This window comes from Theropithecus gelada, chromosome 9, assembly GCF_003255815.1.
Source record: "Theropithecus gelada isolate Dixy chromosome 9, Tgel_1.0, whole genome shotgun sequence".
NCBI classification, from domain to species: domain Eukaryota; kingdom Metazoa; phylum Chordata; class Mammalia; order Primates; family Cercopithecidae; genus Theropithecus; species Theropithecus gelada.
In genome coordinates this window covers 74328056-74350337 of record NC_037677.1, presented here as the reverse complement: position 1 = coordinate 74350337, position 22282 = coordinate 74328056, and the positions used below count along the sequence as shown (strand labels likewise).

The 22282-nt window shown below is 41.5% G+C and overlaps 1 protein-coding gene across 1 annotated transcript in view; it reads right to left on the bottom strand.

The window, feature by feature from the left end:
* Positions 1-13092: 13092 nt before the first annotated feature.
* The window catches only part of CCDC6 (coiled-coil domain containing 6), a 119431-nt gene continuing 110241 nt past the window's right edge, over positions 13093-22282 (bottom strand). Inside the window, exons 8-9 of the mRNA XM_025397120.1 lie at positions 18838-18962; positions 13093-17474 (exon numbers count right to left, since the gene is read on the bottom strand). Coding sequence (XP_025252905.1) covers positions 17280-17474; positions 18838-18962 — 320 coding nt within the window. The 3' untranslated portion in view covers positions 13093-17279. The remainder of the gene's footprint in view (positions 17475-18837; positions 18963-22282) is intronic.

The window sequence follows — 22282 nt, the reverse complement described above, 5'->3', positions numbered from 1 at the left end:
CTATGTGAATTCACCCCAATCTTCTTCTGGTCCCAGAGTGCCGTGAGGTCAACTCAAAACATAATGACAGCAACATCACACCCCAACTAAAAAGTTAGAACCCCACAGGACAACTGCAGGCAGTGGTCTTTCCAAAGCAAAAGGAAACCCCTTACCATGGCAGCCCTGTTATCCATGGAAATGTATGTCTATGAAAAGGAATAAAAGGAATAAAAGAGAGAACATTTTCTTGGTTTCAAATTAACCAGCATGTCAATCACTCCAAACCAGTTGCCCAGAGCCCACAAACCTAAACTCAGTTCTGAACAATTCCTTCAATTCTTTTCTATGTTTCTCATTTTGGAGGGTGGTATATAAATAGCATTGCCTGTTGGCAAAAACCATAATTTCTATGATAGTATCTCTAGTACTGTCTTTTCCAACACTCCCTTCTTCCTTTCCATCTTTAAGAATCTATTGATTCCCAACCTAAATGCCCATCAATGATAGACTAGATAAAGAAAATGTGCTACATATATATCATGGACTACTATGCAGCCATAAAAAAGAATGAGATAATGTCCTTTGCAGGAACATGGATAGAACTGGAGGCCATTATCCTCAGTGAACTAATGCAGGAACAGAAAATTAAATACCACATGTTCTCACTGATAAGTGGGAGCTAAGTGATGAGAACACATGGACTCATAGAGGGGAACAACAGACACTGGGGCCTAGCAGAGGGTAGAGGGCTGGTGGAGGGAGAGGATCAGAAAAAAATAACTAATGTTTACTAGGCTTAATACCTGGGTGATGAAATAATGTGTGTAACAAACGCTTATGACACGAGTTTACCTATATAACAAATCTGCACATGTTACCCTTGAACTTAAAAGTTTAAAAAAACTCTGTTGAGCCAGGTGCGGTGACTCATGCCTGTAATCTCAGCACTTGGGGAGGCTGAGGTGGGCGGATCACGAGGTCAGGAGATGGAGACCACCCTGGCTAACATGGTGAAACTCCGTCTCTACTGAAAAATACAAAAAAAAAAAATAGCCGGCCATGGTGGTGGGCGCCTGTAGTCCCAGCTACTCGGGAGGCTGAGGCAGGAGAATGGCATGAACATACCTGGGAGGAGGAGCTTGCAGTGAGCCGAGATCATGCCACCGCACTCCAGCCTGGGCAACAGAGCGAGACTCTGTCTCAAAAAAAAAAAAAAAAGAGAAACAAAAAACTCTGCTGATTCCCAATCTCTCAATTTCTGAAAATTTTACTATGAAATCTTAAACACATACTAAAGTAAAGAAAGTATAATGAATGCTCTGGTAGCCATCACCTAGGTTAGGCCATTGGCATACTGCCCATCTTGCTTCCTCTATACCCACATCCACTTCTCCATCCTCTACAAATTATTTTAAGGCAAACCCAAGATAGCATGTCATTGTCTCTTCAAATACTTCATTTAGAAACCTCTAAAATATACACATTTATTAATGCATTAATAAAAAGTAGGAAAAAAACCCCAGTAACATTAAAGACAATGTAGGAGTTACCATAATTTAAAGAAGAGTCTATCTTAAACCTGCATCATCTGCTGCTTGGAGGTCTGCCCTTTTCCAGCCATATTAGTTTGTTTTCATGATGCTGATACAGACATACCCTGGGAACAAAAAGAGGTTTAATTGGAACTGGGAACGAAAAGAGGTTCTCCATGGCTGGGGAGGCCTCAGAGTCATGGCGGGAGACAAAAGTCACTTCTTACATGGTAGTGGCAAGAGAGAATGAGGAAGAAGCAAAAGTGGAAACCCCTGATAAACCCATCAGATCTCATGAGACTTATTCACTATCATGAGAATAACATGGGAAAGAGTGGCCCCCATGGGTCCCTCCCACAACACATGGGAATTCTGGGAGATATAATTCAAGTTGGGATTTGGGTGGGGACACAGCCAAACCATATCATTCTACCCCTGGACCCTCCAAATCTCATGTCCTAACATTTCAAAACCAATCATCCCTTCTCAACAGTCCCCCAAAGTCTTAACTAATTTCAGCATTAACCCAAAAGTCCACAGTCCAAAGTCTCATCTGAGACAAGACAAGTCCCTTCCACCTATGAGCCTGTAAAATCAAATGCAAGCTAGTCACTTCCAAGATACAATGGGGGTACAGATATTGGGTAAATACAGTCATTTCAAATGGGAGAAATTGGCCAAAACAAAGGGGTTACAGGGCACATGCAAGTTGGAAATCCAGTGGAGCAGTCAAATTTTAAAGCTCCAAAATGATCTCCCTTGACTCCAGGTCTCATGTCCAGGTCATGCTGATGCAAAAAGTGGGTTCCCATGGTCTTGGGCAGTTCCTCCCCTGTGGCTTTGCAGGGTACAGCCTCCCTCCTGGCTGCTTTCATGGGCTGGCATTGAGTGTCTGTGGCTTTTCCAGGCTCACAGTGCAAGCTGCCAGTGGATCTACCACTCTGGAGTCTAGAGGATGGTGGCCCTCTTCTCACATCTCCACTGGGCAGTGCCCCAGGAGGGACTCTGTGTGGGGGCTCCAACCCCACATTTCCCTTCTGGACTGCCCTAGCAGAGGTTCTCCATGAGGGCTCCACCCCTGCTGCAAACTTTTGCCTGGGCATCCAAGTGTTTCCATACATTTTCTAAAATCCAGGCAGAGGTTCCCAAACTTCACTTCTTGACATCTGTGTACCCACAGGCTCAGCAGCACTTGGAAGCTGCCAAAGCTTGGGGCTTTCACCCTATGAAGCCACAGTCTGAGCTGTACTTTGGCCCCTTTCAGCCATAGCTGGAGCGTCTGGGATACAGGGCACCAAATCCCTAGGCTGCAAACAGCACAGGGACCCTGAGCCTGGCCCACAAAACCACTTTTTCCTCCTGGGCCTCCTGCCTCTGGGCCTGTGATGGGAGGGGCTGCCGTGAAGGTCTCTGACAAGGTCTGGAGACATTTTCCCCATGGTCTTGGGGATTAACATCAGGCTTCTTGCTGCTTATGCAAATTTCTGCAGCTGACTTGAATTTCTCCTCAAAAAATGGTTTTTTTGTTCCTACTGCATCATCAGGTTACAAAGTTTTTTTTTTCTTTTTTTTGTATTATTATACGTTAACTTCTAGGGTACATGTGCACAACATGCAGGTTTGTTACATATGTATACTTCTGCCATGTTGGTGTGCTGCACCCATCAACTTGTCATTTATATCAGGTATAACTCCCAATGCAATCCCTTCCCCCTCCCCATAATAGGCCCCAGTGTGTGATGTTCCCCTTCCCGAGTCCAAGTGATCTCATGTTCAGTTCCCACCTATGAGTGAGAACATGCAGTGTTTGGTTTTCTGTTCTTGTGATAGTTTGCTGAAAATGATGGTTTCCAGCTGTATCCATGTCCCTACAAAGGACACAAACTCATCCTTTTTTATGGCTGCATAGTATTCCATGGTGTATATGTGCCACATTTTCTTAATCCAGTCTGTCACTGATGGACATTTGGGTTGATTCCAAGTCTTTGCTATTGTGAAAAGTGCTGCAATGAACATACGTATGCATGTGTCTTTATAGCAGCATGATTTATAATCCTTTGGGTATATACCCAGTAATGGGATGGCTGGGTCATATGGTACTTCTAGTTCTAGATCCTTGAGGAATTGCCATACTGTTTTCCATAATGGTTGAACTAGTTTACAATCCCACCAACAGTGTAAAAGTCTTCCTATTTCTCCACATCCTCTCCAGCACCTGTTGTTTCTTGACTTTTTAATGATCGCCATTCTAACTGGTGTGAGATGGTATCTCATTGTGGTTTTGATTTGCATTTCTCTGATGGCCAGTGATGACGAGCATTTTTTCATGTGTCTGTTGGCTGTATGCATGTCTTCTTTTGAGAAATGTCTGTTCATATCCTTTGCCCACTTTTTGATGGGGTTGTTTGTTTTTTTCTTGTAAATTTGTTTGAGTTCTTTGTAGGTTCTGGATATTAGCCCTTTGTCAGATGAGTAGATTGCAAAAATTTTCTCCCATTCTGTAGGTTGCCTGTTCACTCTGATGGTAGTTTCTTTTGCTGTGCAGAAGCTCTTTAGTTTAATTAGATCCCATTTCTCAATTTTGGCTTTTGTTGCCATTGCTTTTGGTGTTTTAGACATGAAGTCCTTGCCCATGCCTATGTCCTGAATGGTATTACCTAGGTTTTCTTCTAGGGTTTTTATGGTATTAGGTCTAACATTTAAATCTCTAATCCATCTTGAATTAATTTTCATATAAGGAGTAAGGAAAGGATCCAGTTTCAGCTTTCTACTTATGGCTAGCCAATTTTCCCAGCACCATTTATTAAATAGGGAATCCTTTCCCCATTTCTTGTTTTTGTCAGGTTTGTCAAAGATCAGATGGCTGTAGATGTGTGGTATTATTTCTGAGGACTCTGTTCTGCTCCATTGGTCTATATCTCTGTTTTGGTACCAGTACCATGCTGTTTTGGTTACTGTAGCCTTGTAGTATAGTTTGAAGTCAGGTAGTGTGATGCCTCCAGCTTTGTTCTTTTGACTTAGGATTTTCTTGGCAATGTGGGGTCTTTTTTGGTTCCATATGAACTTTAAAGAAGTTTTTTCCAATTCTGTGAAGAAAGTCATTGGTAGCTTGATGGGGATGGCATTGAATCTATAAATTACCCTGGGCAGTATGGCCATTTTCATGATATTGATTCTTCCTATCCATGAGCATGGTATGTTCTTCCATTTGTTTGTGTCCTCTTTTATTTCATTGAGCAATGGTTTGTAGTTCTCCTTGAAGAGGTCCTTCACATCCCTTGTAAGTTGGATTTCTAGGTATTTTATTCTCTTTGAAGCAATTGTGAATGGAAGTTCATTCATGATTTGGCTCTCTGTTTGTCTGTTACTGGTGTATAAGAATGCTTGTGATTTTTGCACATTAATTTTGTATCCAGGTTGCAAATTTTCTGAACTTTTGTGCTCCATTTCCCTTTTAAAATGGAATGCTTTTAACAGCACCCAAGTCACCTTTTGAATGCTCTGCTGCTTAGAAATTTCTTCTGCCAGATGCCCTAAATCATCTCTCTCAAGTTCAAAGTTCCACAAATCTCTAGGGCAGAGGCAAAATTCCACCAGTCTCTTTGCTAAAACATAACAAGAGTCACCTTTGCTCCAGCTCCCAACAAGTTCCTCATCTCCACCTAAGACCACCTCAGCCTGGACCTTATTGTTCATGTCACTATCAGCATTTTTGTCAAAGCCATTCGACCAGTCTCTAGGAGGTTCCAAACTTTTCCACATTTTTCTATCTTCTTCTGAGTCCTCCAAACTGTTCCAAACTCTGCCTGTTATCCAGTTCCAAAGTCACTTCCAAATTTTCAGATATCTTTTCAGCTATGCCCCACTCTACTCGTACCAATTAACTGTATTAGTTCATTTTCACATTGCTGATAAAGACATATCCAAAACTGGGAACAAAAAGAGGTTTAATTGGACTTACAGTTCCACATGGCTGGAGAGGTCTCACAGTCATGGCGGGAGGCAAAAGGCACTTCTTACATAGTGACGCCAACAGAGAATGAGGAAGAAGCAAAAGTGGAAACCCCTGATAAACCTATCAGATCTTGTGAGACTTATTCAGTATCATGAGAATAGCCTGGGAAAGACTGGCTTCCATGATTCAGTTACCTCCCCCTGGGTCCCTCCCACAACACATGGGAATTCTGGGAGATACAATTCAAGTTGAGGTTTGGGTGGGGACACAGTCAAACCGTATCACCAGCCATACTCTGGTACCTCTCAGGCAACCCTATTAACTCCCTATTGGCTCTGCTGAGTAAACCTTTGAACTCATAATTATGGGGAAACCTCCTCCAAATTCATGATCCCATAGTAAACCTGGAATCTTTCCCGAATGTGAGATGTGAACTTTCCTAGCACCTTCATTCCAGGGTCCTGATATTTCCCATGGATCTAACGCCCAGGTTCTCAGGTAAATAGTTATAACCCAGAATAAAAATCTTAAAAATGAGCCTGGTGTGGTGGCTCATGACTGTAAATTCCAGCTCTTTGGAAGGTCAACGCAAGTGGATTGCTTGAGTCCAGGGGTTCAAAACCAGCTGGGCAACGTGGCAAAACCCCATCTCTACAAAAAATATGAAAACCAGCCGGGCGTGGTGGCATGCACCTGTAGTCCTAGTTACGCAGGAGGCTGAGGTAAGAGGACGCCTTGAGCCCAGGAGGTTGAGGCTGCAGTGAGCCGAAATCACGCCACTGCACTCTAGTCTGGGCGACAGGGTGAGACCCTGTCTCAAACAAACAAACCAACCCCTTAAAACAACAATAAGGAAATAAGTCCAATACCATTATCATATCTAGAAATTAACCATCATTCTTTCATATCAACTGTCCAGAGAGTGTTCAATCCATTTCCCCTTTGGTCCAGGCATCCCTGGTCACACAGCTGCTGACTGGCACATGGATAGGCAGGCTTCTTTGTTTCTGAGAGCATGCCTAGCCAACATACACATATACACACGTGTAAGACAAGTGCATCTTCAGAGTTCACAGTCTTCCTTTCTCTCCAATATGAACCAAATCAGCCCCCTCCTCTTCGCTCTGACACCTCCAATAGCTTCCCAAGGGTTTCATGACAGCTGCCAATGGTCCCTACTCTGAAATTCCTTAGGTCTGTCAGGCCTGCCTCACAATACGTACACCCACCTTCTTACAAATTTTTTCCCATCAAGTGGTTAAGATCACACGTTCTGGAGCCAGACTGTCTGGCCTTGTCATTTACTGCATGCATGATTCTTGGCAAGTTAGTTAAACTTTATGTGTCTCAGTTTATAGTCAGACCCAGACAAAGAGGAACAGGATGAAGGGCAGCCAGCCTAGTCTAGACTGCCTGACAACAGCACAGCTGCAAGAAAAGTGATTGCCCGGCGGAGCTCCTCAGGCCCCCTTGTAAAGTCCCTGCTTCTGTAGAATGAACTTCTGGCCTCCTGTCCTGGCTGAAAATTAGGATAATGGTGAGGGAAGATAAAGGCAGGCTAAGGTGGAAAAACTATGAATACAAAAGCCATGCTGCCTAAGAAACTTGCATACTCAAGCTCATCAAGAGATGAGCATACCTCAGTATAACGAACAGCCTTGCACTTGGCACCTGGGATCCTTCCTCCAAAAGCAGCTGCCTCTGCTGTCTTGAGATTCCTGAGGGAGTCTCACCCAATCTCTTGTCTCTGCTAAATCCAGACCAAGCTTGTTCTGACCCTGCAGCTGTGAATGGAATTTGAGCTTCCCAAAATAAATTACTTTCCCTACTGTCACCACTGCACTTGCCATGAGAGCTCCAAACACCAGAGGCCTTCTGATGAAGGGGTTTCCACCTACCTCCGGGCGCAGAGACACGCTAGAACCAGCTCCAAAAGTTCACGAGAGCCAAGTGTTAAACTTCCATGAATTTTGTGAGCTGGCTGTTAAGCAGACAATATTAAAAATTAAATTATATAGATTGACATTTCAAAAGTTTATATTAAGAACAAAGGTGGCACATAGTCAAAACACGCCACCTTCCTAATTATTTTACATTGTACTTTTATCATGCTCTTAAGGTTATTTATATTTAATATATTTGTATGGTAGAAAACCTATACGATGTTGTACTATGGCACATGTCTCTCCAAGTTCAGCGAATTCACATGGGTGGATCAAAATCAGCCATGGTGGTGGGTATTTACACTACAAAAATCAGCAAGCAATAACATTCAGAGCTATTCTGCCAGGCGTGGTGGGTCACGCCAATAATCCCAGCACTTTGGGAGGCCGAGGTGGGTGGATCATGAAGTCAGGAGTTTGAGACCAGCCTGACTAAGATGGTTAAACCCTGTCTCTACTAAAAATACAAAAATTAGCCAGGCGTGGTGGCAGGTGCCTGTAATCCCAGCTACTCTGGAAGCTGAGGCAGGAGAATCACTTGAACCCAGGTGGCAGAGGTTGCAGTGAGCCGAGATCGTGCCACTGCCCTCCAGCCTGGGTGACAGAGTGAGACTCTGCCTCAAAAATAATACATAAATAAATAAATAATCAGAGCTATTCTCTCAGAAAGCAAAACTGTTAAACATTTATCAACACACACCTGTCTGACTCATCTCTGTAACTCTAGTCCTCTGAGCACATCCTCATCTCAGCTTGCTGAAATCATGCTATATATGGAATTTGGGAAGAGTAAGGGGCAAATTAGATAGTATCACAGCTGAGAACCCACTAACACTTTGATCTTCTCTCATATCTTGACCAATGTGGAGGCTCATAATACTGATTTATCACAGTCCCTTGTGTCTACAGACCACCTTATTATTAGCTGAACACGTGCTAGGAACTTCTGGTGCAGACCTCTCTCCAAACCAGGTTTCATTTTCACCTCTTTTTCCCAAGCATGCACACAAGCTCCAGCCATATCAAACTTCTTCACTCCTGAACTACTCTATGCCAGAGGATAGGTATTGTAGGTATTGTTAAGCGCTAGCTGATTGTGCAATGGAGGGATGAGTCCCTGCTGCCACCTTATCTTTCAAGAGAAAATAGGAATCTGGGTTTTTACAAATGCAAGTCTGCTTCAGTTTTTAATTAAAAACTATTTCAGGCTGGGTGCGGTGGCTCATGCCTGTAATCCCAGCACTTTGGGAGGCCGAGGTGGGAAGATCACCTGAGGTCCGGAGTTCGAGACCAGCCTGACCAACATGAAGAAACCCTATCTCTACTAAAAGTACAAAATTAGCCGGGCATGGTGGTGCATGCCTGTAGTCCCAGCTACTCGGGAGGCTGAGGCAGGAGAATTGCTTGAATCCGGGAGGCGGAGGTTGCAGTGAGCTAAGGTCGTGCCATTGCACTCCAGCCGGGGCAACAGGAGCAAAACTCCATCTCAAAAAAAAAAAAAAGTATTTCAAATTTTCATGTGTTCAAGCTAAACCAAATGATGGTGAGAGCTTTTTAGCACCCCCAGTCCACCTGTAACAGACCTAGTGTAAGGCATCATGCCCTGTGGCCCACCTGATTTCACTGTGGACACTCATGCACCTTGCCAGCATCCTTCATTAAGCATGAGGCGGGCACTGGAGAGCCTTGACGAAGCCTCTTAAACACAATCCAGAAAACCCAAATTGGGCTCGGGGGGGTCATTCTCTTCAGGGGCACCTTCAACCGATGGGTGAAAGGAGCCAGTGGACCCCAGTTCCAGCAGCTCAGTCCTCTGGTGGGACAATGCCAAAGCATGCTCCGAGTTATTCCTTGGGGATACCTTGAGTTCCAATTGCCCACTCACTAACCAGCTCTTACCTTTCACGGGCCTCACTTTCTCTACTCTCCCTCTACTTCCTGTCTCCCAGTCCCCACATAGGCTGATCCTTCTGTCCTAGACCCTTCACCTAAATCCCACCTGTTCTTCAATAAACTGCTTAAGGGTCAATTGCTTCTGAAGCCTTCTCTGACCCTTCTTTTCTTCTGATGCTGAGGAGTCCCGATCCCAATACTCACCGGACTTGAGAAGGAAATGCAGCCTCCTTTCTCCCCGCTGCACTCTCAGTGCCACACACAATGGCTGATATAATTGGTGTTTTAAGAATATTTGTAGAATGAATGAAATGATGTTGGAAATAGTGAAGCTACAATACAAAAAGAGAACCTCTTAGCCTCTAAAGTTTTAACACTAATATGTTCATTTGATCCTAAAGACACCATTCTCATTCCTCTTTTATAGATGAGGAAATAGAAGCTTTAAAATTGCACTTAGACCAGACTTGAACTCACAGGACTCTTTCTACAGTACCTGGCTACCTTAAGCCGTGAGGCTTCATGTCCAACACTAATATGATGAATTTGGGTAGTAAGTCCCCAGGGTTAATAATTTCCCAATAGTGGTCTACCAGAACGCAGGCAAAGCTCGCCTGGTGAAAGAAAAGTAGATCACAGGCTTAACTTGAATTTAAACAGTTCTCTGCTCCACCACAATCCCAGATTTTTTTTTTTTTTGAGACAGGTCTCACTCTGATGCCCAGGCTGGAATGCAGTGGCATGATCATAGCTCACTGCAGCCTAAAACTCCTGGGCTCAGGCGATCCTTCCTCCTCAGCCTCCCGAGTAGCTAGAAAGACAGGCGTGCACCACCATGCCTGGCTAATTTTTAATTTTTAGTAGAGATGGGGATCTTACTACGTTGATCAGGCTGGTCTCAAACTCCCGGCTTCAAGCAATCCTCCTGCCTTGGCTGAGAGGATTGTGGGGATTACAGGTGTGAGCCACTGTGCACCTGTGCCCGACCAGCAGGGGTGCCTTTTAATGTTTCTCAGGCACATTCAAAGAGCACGAACATAAATCCACAAAAGACTTAAAACCAGTTTTGTTTTAAATTTCAGATATTGTATTTTTTTCTCTAAAGATCAAGTTAGGTTTTATTTTCTATTTTTCTTCTCATGCTTATACTTCGCTGTCTTCTTGAACACATGGAGAACGTTTATAAGTGTCTGTTTTCACGTCCTTGTCTGCTAATTCTATCATTGTTTCCCTGAGAGAAAAACATCTGTTTTTCAGAGTCTGACTGTCCCTTTTTTGTTTTTAAGGTGAAAAGTTTAAGATTAATTACTCAGATCTCCTCTTGGGGTAGTTAGCTATCTTGAAAGTTGCACTAGGTTATTAGTAGAGTATCAGAGAACAAGACCTTTGGAAAAAGATATAAATATATTCAGCTCAATAGCACTCAATGCAGTATGAAACCAGGGATGAGACTGGACAGAAAACTTTAAGGAACAGGAATTCAATCTCTCATGTCAACATGTGCATCAGACACAAACCATGATTTACCATGCACTCACTTCTTCCTGTTTTTCTAAAGAGAATGTTTAAAAGTTTGAGCTGAATTATATATTAGTGACAGAATATAATTGCATTTCCACAAGTTTTTAATTTAAATAGCCTACATGTTAAAACAAGGGCCTCTCAGATCTACTTAAGAGTTCTACATAAACACAAAAAACGTTCTAGACCAACTGTTTCAATTTTAGAAGCACCATGTGGATACATAGCCTTTAAAAGATATTAAAATTTTATAAAGTACACATGCAGCTTAATCTTTGTTTTCAAAGCACTTTGTTTAAATATTTTTCTTCAAATTTGACCTGAAATAAGAACCGCGATCTCCGCCGACAGAAAATTGAGGTTAGGGCAGGACGAAGGTAAGACTTGAATCCAGAGGTCCCGGGAAATTCCTTGGCTAATATTTTCATCAAGTTACAACTAAAATCCTGCCGCCATGGGTAGAGAGTTTTGTCATTTGATCATTTCAACCAAATTAAAAATTCATTGCCTTCACTAAGTTAAAATGGAATCCTGCTTAAGCCAGAGACAGTCAAGATTCACTGGTTTATTTACTTTTACATAGAAAAGAGCCTAGATCTAAATAGTCTGTACTCATAAGACGGCATCACATCATGCCTGTAATCCCAGCACTTTCGGAGGCCGAGGTGGGTGGATCACTGGAGGTCAGGAGTTCGAGACCAGCCTGGCCAAGATGGCAAAACCCCATCTCTACTAAAAATGCAAAAAATTAGCTGGGTGTGGTGGTGGGCACCTGTAATCCCAGCTACTCGGAAGGCTGAGGCAGAAGAATTGCTTGAATGCAGGAGGCGGAGGTTGTAGTGAGCCGAACTCCAGACTGGGTGACAGAGAAAGACTCCGTCTCAAAAAAAAAAAAAAAAAAAAAAAAAAGCAAAAAACAAAACAAAACAAAAACCAAAAAAAGCAAAAAAGAAAGACGGCATCACAAATGGGTTCTTGAAAACCATATTCCTAAGAGGATCCCGTGAGTACTGTGCATTTCTTCCACAGAATGTGGACTCTAACTACCGTGGGCTTACAAAAATGCAACTGATAAACCATATACCCCCCAAGCATGTGTAAAACATTACCCCAAATACTCACTCATTGGATGGATGTGGAAAAGACTAGTCCACGTCTGATTTTGTGTGTGGACTATACTGTACCTTCACATCAATTTTCTCATTTTAGCCAGGCACATAAATAACATTTTTATTTTATAGGTAAGGAACTTGGGTCCCAGAAAAGTTAAGTAACTATCCCAGGAAAATAATTGGTACTCAAACCTAGAATTGATCCCAAAGCAATGCTTCCAACAAAGTAGAGAAAAAAAACACCATACAGGTGGATTGAAACTTTAAAGCTCATGAAACATTCCAAATGTGACATCCAAATTCTGTACATATATGTTTGTAACATTTTGGAAATGGGTGTGGATTTCCTTTTCATAACCTCCTAGGTTTACTGCTTTAAACTGAAATACAATACAAATACAGAGCAGTGCAGAAATCGTTAAGTGTACAGTTCAATGAATTTTCAAAACCTCAATATATCCAAGTAGCCAGCACTCTGATTAAGGAATAAAACCAACCAGGCATGGTGGCTCAGGCCTGTAATCCCAGCATTTTAAGAGGCTGAGGCAGGTGGATCACCTGAGGTCCGGAGTTTGAGACCAGCCTGGTCAATGTGGCAAAACCTCCATCTCTACTAAAAATACAAAAATTAACTTGTATTGGCGTGTTGGCGCACACCTGTAGTCCCAGCTACTTGGGAGGCTGAAGCAGGAGAATTGCTTGAACCCGGGAGGTGGAGGTTGCAGTGAGCCAAGATAGCACCACTGCACTCCAGCCTGAGTGACAGAGTGAGACTCTGTCAAAACAAACAAACAAACAACAACAACAAAAAACTATACTAGCCTCTTTCATGCCATCATTCCTAAGTTTACTGATTTTTTTTTTCTTTTTTTGAGATGACATATTCCTTTGGCACCCAAACTGGAGTGCAATGGTGCCATCATAGCTCACTACAGCCTTGAAGTCTCAAGGCTCAAGTGATCCTCCCTCCCCAGACTCCTGAGTAGCTGGGACTACAGGCTTGTGTCACTGCACCCAGCTGTTTAAATTTACTTTCTAAGGCAGTCTTTAGAGTTTACAATTTAAGTTAGATGTCTGTCAGAAGCAACAGAGAAACAATGTTTTTTTACCGCAAAGATCGAAATGAAAAAAGGTAGGGTTTAAGGCTCAAGTGGTACATTTTAAAAAATTATCTTTATTTAGGTTTCTGATTCAGCACATGTATCAAAGACTAATCAACATAAAGGAGTAAATAAGACATTAATTGAAAGTCTTACATCTCTCTAAACTCTGACCAAGAATGTCAAGATTGCCACTATTACCAGAACTCCAACCTAGTCAAGTTGTAGACAAGCTATCATGAACAACATACAGTGTGCACAGATATGCAGAGGCAAAAGGCATGCTAGCGCTTGGCTCTCCTCTTTTCCTTGTTGACATCTTTCTGTTGGACAGTCCACTTTTGCTTTCCAGGCTAAGTTCCAAATCAAGTCCAAAGAAGGCTCAGGGTCAACCTGACCAGATACTCTTCTGGAGGAATGCATTCTTAAACTGTTGTGCCTGCAACTTTGTTTTTGCCAGGATGAAGTTCAGACCGAGATGTACGATACAATCTAGATGACGGTGCAGACTAAGTCAAGAACTAAAGTTGAGCAGTAACCCGAGTTAAGGCATGAATGCACACACACACATGCACACACACAGCACCCATGCTATCAAGACACAGGATTTTTTTCAGTTGCCTCACGAGAGGCAACCTGGGCTTGGCAGTTAATGAGAACTGCTGAGCATTCCAGAAAATGCCCCCCATGACTTTATGCTCACAGCTGTGTGTATGTTTTAATCAAAAAATTAAAGAAAAAGAAAAACTAAAAAAAAAAAAAAAAAAGAAAAAAGAAAAAAGAAAATCCAACCAAACAACAACAACAAAAAACAAACAAAAAAACCCACCAAAAACCTAGAAACCCCTTAATCTCTTACAATGGCTCTTGAGCATGGAACTCATGTAGCAGCATCAATGGCTGGCTCTTTAACAATTTGGAAATAAAAGGTTGTTTTACTATGTATTTCTTTGGTAGTCATCACTACAAAGTTTTCAGTGTTGGTTACCTATAAGACAAGTACTAGACAGAAGATCAAGTTACACAGAAATATTTCTTCTGTACTGATAAGATACAAATATTGAGCTCTCAAAGCACAAGTTACTATGCTTTTTCTTGCCTTATTGGGCATTCTCTAAAAGCAAGGCTTTGTGCAGGAAAAGTTCATGTCTACCTAAGGGTGATACATGTTCTATTTTCCTACAAGTGAACAATTAACAAAAATTCACATTATCAATTGTTTCTGGTTGAATCCATTAGAAGCCAATTACAAAGGGACAGCAGCACTTGGTGTCAAAGCCACTTTCTGGTCACACATTCATTCCATGGTTGCTAGTCAGTATCTCAGGAGGTCAGAATTTAAAACTCCTTTCAGTCAACAAAGGAGTAAGTTCAATTAAAGACTTCCACTATCTGCCAAATTTCTAGAATTCTGTCTAGAGTGCTAGCATGCTTGATGAGAGAAAGCAGTTCAGAGCCCAGAGAGGTGTCAGGTATTAGGTAAGTTAATTTGGTTTTGTATAAAAGGCATGGTAATCTGGCAACAGAGTACTTATCCTATTAGCAGCACAGTGGTAGCCAAGGGTCTCTGTCTGCAAGACAGGAAAATGAAGCTACTGAAGTCCCTGTTGCTCCCGCCTGCCTGCAGGATGGCTACTGATTTTACAAAGGCCTTCTGGGAGCCAATCCAGGGCTCACCTGGGAGAGTGGGTAACAGAATGGCAGTAACCATGTTTGGCCCCCATGAGAAGTGCCTGACTGAGGGAAGTCAGCTGCCCATGGGTGAGGGGGCTCTTGCCATTATGGGCTCAGAATCTGAATCTTACTGATCCCTGGTAGCTAGACAATTGCCAAGAAATTGTCCTAGCTGGTACTACCCAAGTGTTACAGTCTCTGTATAGGGTCCTCAAACACTTTAAAGGACATGAACCATCAAATTCAAAAGAGTAGTGTTTGTTCTATCAGTTCTGAATGTCCACAGGGAGAGGCAACTAGATTTATGCGGAAAAAGTGCTGTTTGAAGGAGCTGTGTTTTCTTTCGAACGGAAGTGACTTTGGGAACCAGAACATTTCTGCAGATGTCTGAATGTCAAGAACCTATCTCTAAAAGGCATTTATCAGGAATTGTTTGCTCACTCCAAGTGCTTTTTAAAAATTCAACATATGGCAATGTTTTAATTTTTGTGCTTTCAAGAGGTAACTAAATCAATAGGAAGCTGAGGGAAGAACATTCCATTATGGACTTCCTTGTTTGGCTGCAAGACACTATCCACAGCATTGAAATCTATAATCTCATAAAAGATTCTTATAAACATCTACCATATTTCTCCTATAAGAAAAACTGAGAACTGTACCATGAAGGCAAAATGTTTGCCTACTCTCAGAATTCCTTGGAATGGCAATGTACCAGGAGGGTCAGTGAACTGTTGGTGAAAATTTCGGGTTTGACATGGCCCAGTCTGATCGCATCAAAAACCTAAAGCCTTAACGATTAAATGCCAAACTTCTTCCCTGCATCTGAGAACTGTATTATGATTATGTATATTACACATACATTCTAAATAAAATTTATATAGACCTACAGTTTCTTCCCAACAATTGAGTGATGTTCTCAGTTTGGGGGTGGAAGCAGGAAGAGGTGAAAAAATCTTATTGTTGCTTTTACTCTCAAGTTCTTAAAATGCTAGTCAAACACTATTATCCAACAAGACTTTTTTTTTCATTCTGTTAACTCTTAAATATGTATTCGAAGGCAAAAATGGAGGTTTCTATACTGTACAATATTAAATATCTACAATGTCATGGTTCCTTATTTTTAGGAGTGTGTTTAATAAAGAGTTGGCTATTAGAGATGGCTGTCACAAAACATGGACTCTTAAAAATTACTGATAAATTACTTTTCAGTTCTCTGATTATATCCAACAGATACACATTCTTGTCATAAAATATACATTCTCTAGTAAGTTATTTTCATCCACAGCATATATAAATATGCAAACACAGGTGGTAAAAATCATTTTACTACCAAAGTACAAAACAGCAACTGCTGAAAAACAAAAATTAAGATGTTGCTAGTATTAAGAAAAGAGTGACTCAGTGTTCCACTGCAAAGTGAAACCAAATGATTTGTGCTAAATGAATGAAAATAATGTATTCAGAATATACTTCTTTGTACACTGCACTTGCTTATACTGGGTGAAATGAGCAGCCATCATTGCTAATGGGCTACTTTCCTTTATACCTTTTTTCTTTTTTGCCAAGCAATACAATATTTTCTGGCCATTATGCCAAGATATTCCGATAAAGTCCATATCAAATAGTATTTTCTAATAGTATTTTGCACCTTTAAAATATTTGTTCGAACTCTACTTTAAGAGAACACAAATGAAGAATGAAAGGGGAAGCCGCACTGTTTTTGTTACAATCATACTGCCTTCTGCAGCAGAAATCAAATAACACATTCTAATTAGCCATTGAAACCACGGGTGAGTAGGACAACATTTATCGACTCATGTTAGAGGGGGCCAGGTTAGGTAGATTAACATGAAGGATAAAAAAGATAATCACATCTTAATATACGATAATTATCCATCCCATTTATGTGGAGAAGGTACAGCCACATGATTCATTACTTTAGGCCATCTGTTTTACAAGAGACATGGATGTCAATAATACAATGAAAATAACCTGTAAAAAGTGTATCTGTAGAAAGTTCTGTTAAACAGAAAATGTGTCTTGGGCACTGATTCATCTAACTTTCTGTTCTATACTGAAAGCCAGATTTTCAAAGGTCTCAATTGTAGTGCTGAATTATTGGTATGTTTGGTAAACACCGTTATAATGAGAGAAGAGGGTAACAACAGCTCAGTAATTTACTGCAAATTCATGGAAAAAAATATAAAAAAGATATCCCTTTTCCTTTTACAAACCTAAAAGCCAGGAGAATGAAGCTCTGGGCCAAGCAAAAATTGCACACTGCTGCTGAAATACCAAATACCGAATAGCGAAGGTTCCAGCCAGGGAATGGACGTACATGAAGATTCAAGTAAAACACTGATGGAAAAAGTCGTCTGGTTAGTGTTGTAGACCCACAACACTGGCTGCATTTCTGACAAACATTTACAACACAATGGATAGTGAAGCCTAGATAACCTCAGTGCAAATAAGTCATATCCAAATATGCCAGAGAAGGAAGCCTTTGGCGTTGAGTAGACGGCTCCATTGGATGAGTCCCAACTTGAAATTCAGACTAAGCTCATGCATTAAGGCTGGGAGGAGGGGTGCACCGAATGTTGCGAAGGAGTGGGCTGCGAGGTGGCTGCTGAGGGGACCGTGGGCTGCATGGGTGGCGGAGGTGGAGGCGGAGGTGGCTGGACTGGTGTCTGTGTGTTGGGAGATGGAGGCGGCGTGGGCCGTTTGAATTTGTCAGGACTGTTGCTTCTCCGTGGTGAAGGCCTCTGCAGAGGGGACAGGAACAGCAAGTCAGTCTAGGTACAGATGGCTCACTCTGCCCAACACAGGCTGACTTGGCACTGGGACTAATCAAACACTAACCAACAAAGACAAGAAACCAGGGATTTCTTTCTTCATCCCTACTGGTTTCTGAACTAAGAATAAAATTTAAATAAGGCAGTGTTTACACTTCCACCTACGAAAAAGCTACAGAAAATGACTGCACAACTTGTGTTGAACAAATTGCTGGACTTGGGTCCTTCAATGAGAGCTGTAAAATATCCCCTTAAATCTTTCTTTCAGTGTGTGTCACCAATTCCTTCTATTGCTTATCTCCAACAAGTTGTCCATATCCTGAAAGATACAGCTCAACAAAAATGTTTTTATGTTTGAGGGCAGGCGCAGTGGCTCGCACCTGTAATCCTAGCACTTCAGGAGGTAGAGGTGGGTGGATAACCTGAGGCCAGGAGTTCGAGACCAGCCTGGCCAACAGGGTAAAACCCTGTCTCTATTAAAAATACAAAAAGTAGCCGGGTGTGGTGCCATGTGCCTGTAATCCCAGCTACTCGGGAGACTGAGGCCAGAGAATCCCTTGAGCTCAGGAAGTGGATGTTGCGGTGAGCGGGCATCATGCCGCTTAACTCCAGCCTGGATGACAGAGTGAGGAAAAAGAAAAAAAGTTCCTACTTTTCCATAAAGTCCATCAAACTGGCAAAACAGCTTCAGAAATACCTTAAGTGCATTTTTAGAATAGGGTTCTTCCTTAAAATATTGGAATTTATTCTTTGAAATATGGGTATTTGTGTTATTGGAAATACCCTTAATACTCTCACTCTACTAGCTATATTGCTTATGGCTCTATTAGTCAACGATATTGCTGGCTCTAAAGAAAAAAGTCCCTTGGGTAGAGTTGGAACCAGATGCACTTAAGCTTCCTTGTAATTCAAGGAGAGAAAATTCTGAGTAACATTACAAATAAGGCGAACTTCAGGAAGAATACTGAAGGTCAGTGAACTGTGAAGGTGCGGACAATAAATATCTTTAGACATTATGGCAACCAACAATAATGCTTTATAGCAAGGAGCTGGCCAGAGTTCAATCAAAGCACTGGCCAGAGTTCAAATTATATTTCACAAAGGGGAATTTTTCATAGGAAGTGAAGTGAAAGTTTTGTCTCCTGGGAAGGATTTTAGTTTCAGTACCAGAATTTGGTATCAAACTGTTTTGAAGTCTCTACAGTTTCAAGGTGAACGATGGAGGAGGCAGGAAGAAGGGCAAATGTCTAAGAGCACCGATGCTGTTCTCCGGAACACCAGTCGGTACCACTTTCAGGAGTGAAGTGCTGCTTCCTACCCCGTGGACACTTACTGTGATACCATGGGATGTTCCCATGTGCTGCACGTGAAGACCCGGGGAATTGTAATAAGACATTCCGGCTCTAGTCAGTGAAGTCGGTGGCGTGAAACCAACCGTGTGACTTGCATATGATAGACCTGAAATATAACAACAAATCAAGTATCATTTTAAGCTCAACTATCTGGTGTCTTCAACTCTCTAGGAGGTTTTAAATTGCAGTAGTTCTCCATCACCCACAAAAATACAAACAGATGAAAAGAACGGTGGGCTCACTAAATGGTGTGGATAACAAGGGCAATAAAAATTAATTCCTAGGATAGAATAGACAGCCCAGAAATCAACTCACACATATATGGTCAACTGATCTTCAGAAAGGGCACCAAGAATACACAATGAGGAAAGAGGACAGTCTCTTCAACAGATGGTGTTGGGAAAACTGGATATTAACATTAAGTGACGCTGGACCTTATCTTACACTATATACAAAAGTCAACTCAAAATGGATTAAAGACTTAACTATAAGACCTTAAACTATAAAACTCTTAGAAGGAAAATAGGGGAAAAATTCCTTGACATTGATCTTAGCAATGATTTCTTGGATATGACATAGGCAACAACAAAAAAGCAAAAACAAGCATGTGGGACTACATTCAACTAAAAAGCTCTGGGCTAAGGAAACAGTCAACAGAGTGAAAAGGCAACCTATAGAATGGGAGGAGATGTTTGAAAACCATATACCTGGTAAGGGGTTAATATGCAAAATACATAAGTAACTCCTATGACTCAAAGCAAACAAACACACTCAAATAGTCCAATGAAAAAAATACACAAAGAACTTGAATAGACATTTCTCTAGAAAAGATACACAAATGTGCTAATAGACATATGAAAAGATGATTATCACCACTAACCATCAGGAAAATGCATATCGAAACCACAGTGAGATATCACCTCACAACTGTTAAGTTGGCCACTATAAAAAAAAAAAAGAAAGAAAAAAGATAACAAGGGGTGGTGAGGATATGGAGAAAAAATCCTTATACATTGTTGGTAGGGATGTAAAATGGTACATCCACTATGGAAATCAGTATGAAAATGCCTCAAAAGATTAAAACTACAAGTACCACATGATTTAGCAATCCCACTTCTGGGTATTTATACAAAATAATTGAAATCAGGATCTCAAAGAGATATTAGCACTCCCATATTCACTACAGTGTTATTCACAATAGCAAAAATGTGGAGGCCAGGCGTGGTGGCTCACGCCTGTAATCCCAGCACTTTGGGAGGCTGAGGCAGGCAGGTCATGAGGTCAGGAGATCCAGACCATCCTGGCTAACACTGCAAAACCCCGTCTCTACTAAAAAAAACACAAAAAAATTAGCCGGGCGAGGTGGCGGGTTCCTGTAGTCCCAGCTACTCGGGAGGCTGAGGCAGGAGAATGGTGTGAACTCGGGAGGCGGAGCTTGCAGTGAGCTGAGATTGCGCCACTGCACTCCAGCTTGGGCAACAGAGTGAGATGACGTCTGAAAACAAACAAACAAACAAAAAACAAACAAATGTGGAAACAACCTCACTGTCCATCAATGGATGAGCAGATAAAGAAAATGTGGTATATATGGACATACAATGGAATATTCAGTCTAAAAGGAGGAAATCCTGCCATATGCAGTAACATATATTAATCTGCAGAATATTATGCTAAGTGAAATAAGGCAGTCACAGGACAAATCCTGCATGGTTCCACCTATATGAGGAGTTTAGAATAGCCAATCTCATAGACACAGAGTAGAATGGTGGTGAACTGCTACTCAGCAGGCATCAAGTTTCAGTTAAGCAAAACGAGTAAGCTACAGAGAGCTGCTGCACACTGTTGTACTATAGTTAACAGTACTGTATTATACTCTTAAAAATACGAGGATAGAACTTATATTAAGAGGTCTCACCACAATAATGATTTTTTAAAGTCAAACCCTGTCAGGAGTTCAACTGAGATTCAAGAAGGCAAAAGACATGAGAAGGAACAAGAATAAAGTGGAGAAAATAGAGCAAAGGAGTAAATATCAAATGCAAGAAAACCAGAAGTGTCAAAAAATGTATCAATAATTGACCAAAGTGGAGATAGATATTAAGTAGCCAAAGAACTCAACCTCTTAGCAAAAAAAAAAAAAAAAAAAAAAGAAAGAAAGAAAAAAAAAATCAAGAAGAAGATAGGGAGAGTGTGGGCATGAGTGAGTGAGAGAGAGAGAGAGAGTGTATGTGTGTGTGTGTGTGTGTGTGTCTCAGCCATAACAGCAAACAAAAACACTGGGAATGTCACAACTTGAGGATATTCAATACAAGGAACGAAAGCCCTGCCAATGTTCCCTCAAAGAACCTGGTATTTAAGGAAGAAACAACCCCCAGTCCACCATAATGTTGTGCGTAGTCTTCATCTAGGACTCCAGGATCATCTCCACTGTGTTTTTAACATCTGTATGTCCAGACTCTCCTTACTGTTAGACAGGTTTTGATTGGGGTTCATATTCTGAAAACATCTAAAAGTGATCCTCACCTACATGTGGCATGTGCAGCCCTGGTTTCCAAGAGTTAGTGCAGAAGTCACCAGCTGGTCTGGGGAATTACTTGTTTCATCACTGCACAAATGTGGCTACCTTTCTTTACACCTTTGAGTTCCCAACATCTACCACAATACCTAGCACGGGGTAGGCTCCATACTGGCAAAGTGAAAAGGGAAAACAAAGGAGCTCTTTGGGGAAATGTGGATAGAAATCACCTATGGACAATCACTCTGAACCTACTATCAGCTATTAGAGGCCAAGCAATGTGAACTCTACTCACTGCTTTTCTGAATTACGTAAAAACAAGAAGCTGTTAAGTATGCTTTTCCATCTGTCTTTTTTGTTTCCATGACAGAGATATTCAGCCAAGCCTTCCTTTAGTTGTGCTATTATCACAGGACTTTTCTGTGCCCTCAACATCTAATACTAAAAGTTTATTTTGTGATTTGATGATCAATTAGTGATGCTTTCTATTTGACATATTTCCATTTCTAATTGTGGAGTTTTATCCACATTTACATAATGGAGGTCCGGGATAACGGACAAGTCTTTGGGAACTAAGTGGTTGTTTAATGTGGTATTTACTGGAATCACAAGAACTTTACTCTAATCTGGGAAAAGAAAGAAGTTGTTTTCTTTAAAATAACATTGGAGAATAAAATCTTATTTCTTATGAAAGTGATTACATTTAAGAGAAAGGCAATAAAATATAAAAGTGGGCTGGGCACGGTGGCTCATGCCTGTAATTGCACCACTTTGGGAGGCTGAGGCAGGTGGATCACGAGGTCAGGAGTTCAAGATCAGCCTGACCAACATGATGAAACCCCATCTCTACTAAAAATACAAAAATTAGGTGGGCGTGGTGGTGTGTGCCGATAATCCCAGCTACTCAGGAG